This window comes from Eretmochelys imbricata, chromosome 20, assembly GCF_965152235.1.
Source record: "Eretmochelys imbricata isolate rEreImb1 chromosome 20, rEreImb1.hap1, whole genome shotgun sequence".
Classification (NCBI taxonomy): Eukaryota; Metazoa; Chordata; order Testudines; family Cheloniidae; genus Eretmochelys; species Eretmochelys imbricata.
The window spans coordinates 2,408,191-2,417,980 of record NC_135591.1 but is presented as its reverse complement, the minus strand read 5'-3'; the positions used below and the strand labels follow the sequence as shown (position 1 = coordinate 2,417,980).

At 54.5% G+C, this 9,790-nt stretch overlaps 1 protein-coding gene across 5 annotated transcripts; it reads right to left on the bottom strand.

The window, feature by feature from the left end:
• Positions 1 to 3,125: 3,125 nt before the first annotated feature.
• ZC3H10 (zinc finger CCCH-type containing 10) lies at positions 3,126 to 9,488 on the bottom strand. Of its 5 annotated transcripts, XR_013348472.1 has the most exons (4): positions 7,166 to 9,420; positions 6,771 to 6,846; positions 4,486 to 6,023; positions 3,126 to 3,706 (listed from the first exon to the last, which is right to left on the bottom strand). XR_013348472.1 is itself a non-coding variant. In XM_077838578.1 (3 exons), exon 3 carries the CDS (start codon positions 5,976 to 5,978, stop codon positions 4,794 to 4,796), a length of 1,185 nt encoding a protein of 394 aa, XP_077694704.1. In that variant the 5' UTR covers positions 5,979 to 6,023; positions 6,771 to 6,846; positions 9,431 to 9,488; the 3' UTR covers positions 3,126 to 4,793. The 5 variants fall into 5 exon arrangements, 4 of the variants coding, with proteins under 4 accessions (XP_077694704.1, XP_077694703.1, XP_077694705.1 ...); XM_077838578.1 differs by lacking the exon at positions 7,166 to 9,420 and adding an exon at positions 9,431 to 9,488 and having other exon boundaries at positions 3,126 to 6,023; XM_077838577.1 differs by having other exon boundaries at positions 3,126 to 6,023.
• Positions 9,489 to 9,790: the final 302 nt, after the last annotated feature.

The following is a 9,790-nucleotide window of genomic DNA, read 5'->3' as shown; positions in this document are numbered from 1 at the left end:
ACAGCTACAGTCCAAGATAGAGCAGACTTTCTTTACAAAGCAAAAGAAATCATGCTTCCATCTAAGCCACCCTACAGTGATAGGACAGAATTACGCCATCTTGTGCCCTCAATCTGAATGGCCGCACTTTCCAAGGTGTTTCATAAAGAGCTAGACACGTCCTCTGCTGTCTGGCCACTTAACGCCTGCAGCCTCCAGCAGTTGAAAAAGGCTCACTCTGAATATTACGCCTGTAAAAGTGAGCGCTAAGTGACTCGTCTGAAAACAGGATAATTGCTGCTCCAGTTACGTGTTTGCATTGCTGGCCTAGAGCCTCCCCAGTTAAACAAAACCCTGTGGATTTAAAGCCAGCTCTGATTGACTGAATACACCATCGCAGCTGAAAGTTCATCCCTTGGGCCTTGGCGATATCTTACCAGGCTTCCAATCCAGTTGCTGGAACATAAATAACCCCCACGCTAAGGTAGGCCTGGTGCCATCTGCCTGCAGCAGTGTATTAGAAACAAAGGCTGGGGCTGGCGCATCAGAGCAGATGGCAGTGGGGGAAGGCAGGGGCTTTTGCTCCCAGTTTATTACAGATAAGACCCTCCCACATTCTCACTTATTTCCAGAGCAACCCAGAACCTGAGTTTGAAGTAAGCACGCGCTCTTCCAGTGTAAAGGCAGGAAGGGCAGGGATCCATTGCCAGGAGCAATGGTTTAAAGGCCTAAACACAAAGACTCCAATGCTTAGACTCCCTGGAACCACAAATCGGAATCTCAGGTAGATCCAATGAGTCTGTCAGGTTAGATAAATTGATAGGGGGGAAGGTTAGTCAATTACACAGATCTTCCAGGCCCCCAGGTACAGCCTCTCAGGGCTGAGCTGGTGCCTCGTGTTGGCTGCCTTTCAGCAGCAAAGGGTGTGTAGTTTACTGGAAGCTTTGGGGCAGAACTGGGCTCTCTCCAAGTACACGTTACTCTCATAACCACTGATCTGCAAAGAGCAGTGTCCAGCCAAGATGTACTCTGCACACCTCTGTAGTGCCCGGCTGATTCTAGCACAGAGCTGCACTGACTGTGAGGGGGGTCTTGTTACCATGCGCTCCAGGCAGGTGGGGCAAGATACAAAGCGTACAGGGAACCAGGCTACCAGCTGGAAACCCCACCACTGGGGTAAAGTCACACAAGCAGCTTGCAAACACCACAGACGTGAACAACTCACCAGTCTCTGAGCTCCCACCTGGATCAAGCTCGCCCTAAGGAAGACTATTTCCAAGGGGGGAGCATTGCTCCAGTGCTGTCAGTTACCCAGACAGACAAATTGAGCTCCGTGTGTCATTTCACTGAACATAGAGTGGGTTAAGAAGAGACTAGTCTGTAAGTCCCTATATTTGGTAACAGGCTCTTTGGTCTAGCAGACAAAGGAATAACATGATCCAACAGCTGGGAGTTGAAGCCAGACACATTCAGACTGGAAATAAAGTGTACATTTGACACAGTGAGGGTAATTAACCTTTGGAACAATTTACGCAGGGTCCCGAGAGATCCTCCAGCACTGGCAATGTCTAAATCAAGATTAGATGGTTTTCTAAAAGCTCTGCTGGAGGAATTAGTTTGGGGGAGTTCTCTGGCCTCTGTTATATGGGGGGTCAGACCAGATAATCTGTTTGGGTCTTGGACTTTATTCACCTAGGGCATGGCTGTATGACTTCTCTGTGAGGGGCTGGGCCGAAAGGGGCCCTGGCGGGCGATGACTGCAGACAGCAGGAGTGTAGGGCACTGAAGCTCCAAGGAGCTGCCTGCGTGTAAACAAAAGGGGGAAGCAGAAATGAGCAAGGGCTTTAATTCCTCACCCCCTGGCTGCAGCACAATGAGAGACCAGATGGAGTCTCCCTGCTACGGCATCTGAAGATCTTTATCCCAGGGGGTAACAATGCAGAGCTGGGGCAAAAGGAAATTGTAACCATGGGCCCTTTGCAGCAGCCTGGGGGACGGGCCATCACCAATAAGAGGCCTGTACATGTACAGTCTCACACTTGTCACGTCTGTCCCCTGGAGAGCCCCTTTTCATTCCCATTGCTGTCCCGTGTATGAGGTCAGAGCTGCTGGAACAGAGCGCCAAGTGCCATCACTTCCATGCGCAAACAATCCCCCCAGCCCCCCAACAATGCACCAACTCTACCACACTGCACCTCTCTGGAGGAGCCCCCAAGGGTGCTAGGGCTGTTCCTGCGGAGAAGGGGGAGTGGCCCTTGTAAGCTTTCACCAAGTCACTGGGAGGTAACAGCCAGCACCGAAGGGGACTGAGGTTGAGGACAGGAGCAGCAGTGACCCCCCGGGCCCTGCTCTGTCTACCTGGGCAGGGAGGCAGCTGCTAAATGCCGATCTCAGTGCCCCGCGCATGGTGGAACAACTATCAGGGTTCCCTGCCGGCTCAGTCACTTAACCCAATCTTCTTCCTAGAGACCGGGGGAAAAGGGTCTTAAACTAATGAAGATGTAGCACATTATACGGACAAAACTGGAAAACGCTGCCGAGCACCAGAGCTATACTGTGGGCAGAAGTGCTCATCGAGAGAGAGAGAGACAACGGACACAAAGGGATCGTCCTAGCGGTTGAGAGTTTTGGTTTCTCGGCGCCTCGATCTGAGCACGCTGGTTTGCAGGAGGCTCTCCCAAGTGCAGGGGTGACAGGCCAGCCAGGATACCATTCTGCGCTGCGACTGGTCAGGGCCCATTACATGCTAAGAGGAGCCATGGTCAGCTCAGCCCTGGGATGGGAGACCTCCAAGCAAGCTGCGAGAAGGGCCTGGAGCAATCCAGTAGGTGGCGGTCTCCTGACTCCGCAAGGAACCCATGCACCAACGTGGTGCTGCCATGTAAAGCAGAGCTCCTGCTTTCTTTCAGCTACTGAAGATGCCAGGGCACATCCCCCTTGTAGCAATGCTGTCAGCTACTGCATTTCACCCCAGAGGTGGCTGCATTTCAGTGGTGCCCACGTAGGCCTTACCGACATCTCAGTGGGGTTTATAGACTTCCCATCCCTCTGTAAAGTGCTCGCATGTGCTCAGATGAAAGGCAAACGTTCCATCTGGTGGCTGATCAGCGCTTTAAAGAGCGAGTGTCAACACCAGAATGTATCGGTCAGGGGCTGTACGTTTTCTTTTAATAGCTGAAAACTTTACACTGTAGTCACAGAACTAAAACGCTAGACTTACGAAGTTCAGCACCCTTAGAAAGAGCTCCTGCTGTAAAGCATTCTCCTACTCTTTAAGTTCTCCTTAAAAAAAAAAAAAACATCAAACCCAGGCATAACTACGCAAAAGCTATTCTAGACCCGTGGGTGAGCTTCGGTTTTAGAAACAAAAATACTGCATACGAGGGAGGGAGGGGTCTCTTTGAACCAGGTTCCTTTGAGGACGTGTGAACGGGGTGAACAGAGTAAATGGCCGTAAGAGGCAGATGGTAGTCTTGGGTTGGGGAGGCTCAGGCACAGAAGTGGCTGGTGGATGGCGAAGGGTGTGAGGGCTTGCTCAGGGCACGGGTGGATTTGCTCACATTTGCCAATCCCAACAGCTCCAGAGGGAACTGATGAACAGGTCTGCCGAGCACCTCAGCAGGCATCAGGGGAATGGAGGGTGCTCAGGGGCCTGGCAGGATCGCTGTCCAAGCCTGGTCTCCTTTCAGCGAGCTATGCCATGCCTCGGGAGGTGACTGGAGAAGCCCTGACAATTCAAACAGCAACAGAGATGATTTTATTTCAACCCATGACCTCAAGTAGAATGCAATCCCCGCCCCACAAGCTGCTAGGCGAAGCGGGGTCAGATGCTATCACATTTAACTAGCGCCCCACCCCCACCAGGCTGCAGGGTGCGGCTGGGTTTATTTCCAACCCTGGGGTTTGAGAGCAATTCAGCAACAACATCTGCTGGAATTGGCAAGTCCCCCCACCCCTCTTTGGGATTCGGATGGTCCTAGGAATGCACCACCCTCTCCCTGGAGGGGTGACTGGAACAGGGATGCTCTCAAGGCCACTGTAGAGACAGTTTCCTAGAGTCTAAGTTGTGTTGCCCTGTTTTAAAGCAACAGGGCTGAGTTTACATATGAGCCCAAATCCTATTGGGGATTTAACCATTTCATCACCAGGCAAAGCTGCCCCAGGGCCATTCCCCCTAGGAGAGGGCTGCCAGACGGAGCCAGCCTTTCTGCCATCTCTGGGGGAGGTGCTGTCCCCCGGGTCTCGCTTCCCTGATTCTGCCTGAGCCCAGGGAAGCCCAGGAGTGTCTCTATTAGAGAGCAGCAAGCCAGGGGATCCCGCCCTGGGGGGTGATTTCCCTACAGCCTCGTTCTGGTGTGTCCTGTCAGTGAAATGATACTGCCATAGCCAGGCGATATACTGAGTTCCTGAACTCGCAGGGCTATGGAGGGGCTAGCGCAGCGGGTACAGAGGGGCAGGTATTCGGGCAAAGATACGCGACGGGCAAAGGCTCTAAGGTTACTGTACCCTTCGAATCATGTGGCATTAAAGCCCTTCGTCCCTGAATTCTGCTGCCTTGTGGAAGACCACGCATGGCGGCTAGGGGTTAAGGGAAATCCAAGTCATTCGCCTCCAGGGTGGAAAGCCCACCCCCTAAAAGGCCTCTCCGGAAGGAGAGAGAGGTTTCCAAGGGTTTCAGTTCAATTCTCTCCCTCCTCGGTTTCTGTCTCCCCAAAGGAAGGAGCAAGTCCTGCCAGCGAAGCAGCCCCTCCGCCTGCCGGGGGCGGCTCGGAACGGCACCGGCCCCCGGCAGTGCGCGGGGCCCTCTGGGGGCGTTAGTGCGGCATGGCCGTTATCCTCACGCTCTGCGACGCGATGGGGTAGGTCACCATGGGCGTGGTGGCGTGGCTCATGGTTATCCCTCCCAGCGGCTGCGCCATCGAAACCGCCACGGGTGCCACCGAGACCGCCACGGGCGCCATGGAGACTGGAGGAGCCATGCCCTGCGCAATGGTCTGAGCCAGAGCAGCCGAGAGCGGGGTGATTTCCGGGTTCATGGGGGGTGCCGCGTTGGTGGGGGGTGCTGCCTGGGCTCCGGCCGGAGCCACCAAATCCTGCTGGGTGACAGGCCGTGGCTGAAGGGCCTGGCTGCTGAGCGTGGTGTGGGTCTGGGCAATGCTGTGGTTATAACTGGTGACAGTGCCCACGGTTGGGGCCAGGGTCTGCTCGGTGGCCGTGGCGGTGGAGCTGAGAGTCATGACTTTGGCCTGGTTCCGGAACTGGGCGTTCTGCTCCAGCAGCACCTCGTTGGTCGCCAGCAGGTTGTTGACCTGCTTCTTGAGGTCCTCCACGCGCTTGCGCAGCAGGACGTTCTCCTCCTCCAGGAGCCGGTACTCCACCGTGCGCGGGCTGGTGAAGCTGTACTCGTAGGTCTCGAAGTGCAGCCCGTCCACCCGCCTCCGCTTCAGCACCGGGTCGTGGTCGTCGTAGCGGTCGGGGTCGTACATGACGTCGTAGGGGTCATAGCGGCGCACGGTGGTGGCAATGCCCGGCTCCCGGGCCGCGATGACCCGGGCCTCATACTCGTACTCCCGCTGCAAGTGCTGGAACTTGCATTTGGCTCCCCGCTGGCAGTCGCCCTTCAGGAAGTCCCTGCATATCGGCACCTCCTCCTTGCTGTTTGGCAGGTCCGCTGGGGAGAGGCCCAGCCCAGCCGCCACCTTCTGGCGCAGGCGTGGGGGCAGCTCCCCCGTCTTCTTGTAACAGTCCTCGTCCTCCTTGGTGCCGTGGATGAAGCGGCAGTTGAGGCGAACGCACTCCTTGTTCTGGAAGTCGTGGCAGAAGATGAACTCGTTCTTGCGCACGCCCAGGTTGGTGACCTCGCTGATGTCGGGGTGCCGGAAGCGGCAACGCTTGCCTCGCTTGCAGACGTTGCGCAGGAAGTCGCGGCAGATGTCGTCGGAATTGGCGCCCGCCTCATCGCTGCTACTGCCGTTGTTGTAGTTGTCGCGGTCGGGCATTTTCCCACCCACGCCCTCCCCTCCTGTTGGTGTGAGCTCAGGCAACTGCAAAAGAGGAGAGGTGGTAGGGTGTGAGAAAGCAAGGCGGGGAGGGGGAAGTGGGGGATCCTAACTTAAAGGCAGGAACTGTTCTGGTGTAGCTGGCAGGGAAATATCGGCCCTGAGGAATTACAGCAAGCCGCCGGCCTCTGCTGTTGTTAAGGTTATGACCAGCTTTCGGGATAAAGTTTGACTCTTAGTGCTGCAAAATCCGCATGGCTACTCAGGCTGTCTTGCAACGTGGTGTGCCTCATGGGGATACTGGGTAGGGTGAGTGATACAAATTTGGAGCCATTTGACCAAGGGGTTCCTGAGATACAGGCCCCAGCCTCCCAAAAAATCAGAACCCCTCAACTTTGAGAGAAGCTATCAACTTTTTCTGCATAGACCTTGTTGTACTGCTTACAGCACATGATCCAGCTCGACGCCCCGAACTTTGCCAGCTCATTGCATAAAAACCAAGGAGCTTTCAGACATTCATCCAAATACACTGTTCTGCTCAAAGTCAATAGCACCGCTGTAAGCCAGATACAGTGAGTAGAATTTGCAAGGCTGCCGAGTTTTAATCGTGGCTTCGGCTGCCAGTTCGAAACCTCCACAGCCTGGGTCTCTAAGCAAGTGAGGCTCAGACTCCTTCCGCTACAAACCAATATCCACAACTCTAGGTGTCCAAATGCATTTAACATCTGCCTGTCTTTTGACCTCACCAGACCCTTTAACAGAGACCGCCTGTTCAAAAAGGCTCAGCTTTACCTGTAAGATCCAAAATCTTCAGTCACCCCAGGCTGAATCACAGCTAGAGGAGCTGACTTGATTTGCGATCAAAGTCCTAATGAAATTAAAAAACAATCAAAACAAGCTAGTAGTCACCCATTTAATATTAGTCAAGTCCAAAGCAGATGGGGCCGATTTCACAGCTCTCCATCTGACATTAAAAGAGGATTAGGGCCCAAATCATAATCCCAACTCTACATATAAAACAACAGAGTCTAAATTAGCTGTTACTACTCAAGAAAGAGATCTTGGAGTCAGTGTGGATAGTTCTCTGAAAACATCCACTCAGTCTGCAGCGGCAGTCAAAAAAGTGAACAGAATGTTGGGGATCATTAAGAAAGGGATAGATAAGAAGACAGAAAATATCATATTACCTCTATATAAATCCATGGGACGCCCACATCTTGAATACTGTGTGCAGTATTCCCATCTCAAAAAAGATATATTGGACTGGAAAAGGTTCAGAAAAGGGCAACAAAAATGCTTTGGGGTATGGAACGGCTGCCGTATGAGGAGAGATTAATAAGACTGGGACTTTTCAGCTGGGAAAAGAGATGACTAAGTGGGGATATGATAGAGATCTATAAAATCATGACTGGTGTGGAGAAAGTAAATAAGGAAGTGTTATTTACTCCTTCTCATAACACAAGAACTAGGGGTCACCAAATGAAATTAATAGGCAGCAAGTTTAAAACAAACAAAAGCAAGTATTTTTTCACACAAAGCACAGTCAACCTGTGGAACTCCTTGCCAAAGGATGTTGTGAAGGCCATAACTATAACAGGGTTCAAAGAAGAACTAGAGAAGTTCCTGGAGGATAGGTCCAACAATGGCTATTAGCCAGGATGGGCAGGGATGATGTCCCTAGCCTCTGTTTGCCAGCAGCTGGGAATGAGCGACCAGGGATAGATCACTTGATGATTACCTGTTCTGTTCATTCCCTCTGGGGCACCTGGCATTGGCCACTGTCAGTAGACTGGATACTGGGCTCGATGGGCCTTTGGTCTGACCCAGTATGGCCGTTCTTGTGTTCTTAAATCAAGATGGCAGCGACTTTTATTTTAAATCACACACGCCCAGCAGGGTATGTGCAATCCCCTTGCTGCCAGACAGCTTAGTGTCAGATACCCAGGTGTGTATCTTTACAGCATGTGAGGTGTAGCAGCAGGCGAGAGCTCTTGTCTGAATTCTATATCCTGAATTGTATATATCTCAGGGTAGGGGGAGTCTGCCATCACATATGGTTACATCCAGAGGCAGAGAGTAAATTTTCTACGGCAGGGCCATTGTTGCATCTACAGCAGCTAGCGCAACGGGGCTGGGATCAGGCCCTAGGAGCTACTACACTAGAAATAATAAATAACATTCCACCTGGCTGACTTTGTAAATCAAGGCAGTAGAGCAAAAGGCATGCAAGAGAAAGCTAATAAACCCTCAGCCTTTTTGAGTAAGGATGGGAACATAGGACTGGAAGGGACCTCCTGGGTCAGAGTCCAGTCCCCTGCTATTGTATCATATGATCATATTCATAAACTTACTTAATGAAAAATTGAAGGAAGTGCAAAAGATTGTTACTAACTGTGTTTGTTTGGGAACCTGAGCTCACTTTATTAGAAGCTGGTGGAGAAAGCCCTCTGCATCTTAAATCTTCCTAGGTAGAGTAAATCCGCCACCTAGAGTTACTTTGGTGGATAGCCACCATTTTGGTGTGACCCACCAAAATACCAGGAATAGCTCCTACACACACAAGACAGCTTGTGAAATGTAAGCCAAGGGTTTCCTGACTGCGAGCTCTGTCAGTGGCGAGTCCATGAGAGTGCCGGGCCGGGAACCCAGGAGTCCGACCGGTGCTGATGTCTGAGCCGAGCTGCCACAACTCTGCTGGTTTGGCCCCCCCAGACCCGCCCACCTGGGCTGCCTCAGAGCAGGTGTTTCTGGGGCCTCATCCCCACTGAGCCACAGACACAGATGAGCAGCCAGGTCCGCCCCATGGGGTGAGGGAGAAAGCTAAGGCAGGGGGGGCGACCCAGGCCAGGCCAGAGGACGCAGGGGGAACTCAGGGGTAACCCCCCCCATGGACTGGGCCAGAGAACAAAGGGGGGGGGAAGGACTAAGGGATAACCCCCCCACCCATGGACTGGACCAGAGGACAAGGGGAGGGGGGGAAGAGGACTCAGGGGTAACCTCCCTCCCCCATGGCCTGGGCCAGAGGCGATGGGGGGGGGGACTCTGCGGTACCCCCCCCCCCGGACTGGGCCAGAGGCCATTGGGGGGGGAGGACTCAGGGGTACCCCCCCGGGACTGGGCCAGAGGTCATGGGGGGAATGGACTCAGTGGTACCCCCCCCCGGACTTGGCCAGAGGCCATGCGGGAGAAGGACTCAGGGGTAACCGCCCCCCCCCCCAAGGACTGGGCCAGAAGCCATTGGTGGGGGGGGGGACTTTGGGATACCGCCCCCCATGGACTGGGCCACAGAACAAGGGGGGGGGGACTCAGGGATAGCCCCCCTCCCCCACGGTCTGGGCCAGAGGCCATGGGGGACCCATGGGCCCTGGGGGGAGGAGCCTGAAGGGGCCGGACGGGGGGGCTCGGGGGATCCGGCCCCCCCCCAAGCCCCTGCTCGGGCCCGCCTCGCTCACCCGCTCTCCGGCCGCGTCCTGCTCCAGCAGCGACAAAGAGCGGCCCCTTCCGCCCTCCAGCGGAACTACTCTATGGTCCTTCCGGCCCCCGGCCGGAAGCGCAGGCCTCCCAGCATGCAGCGCGCGCGGTCCGTCGGGGTCACCATAGCGACAAGGCCCCGCTTCCTAGTAGATGGCGGTGGGCGGGGCCTGAGATCATATGCCCTCACAGGGGAAGATCACGTGGTCTCCAGCCAACAGCGGCACCATGGCAGCCCCTGGCCGTGTCATGGGCCCCCGGCCCCGCAGGACCCCTGCGCAACAGGGTGCGAGTGAAACACAGGCCCCGCCCCCGGCAACCAGCTCAAGCCCGAAGCTTCC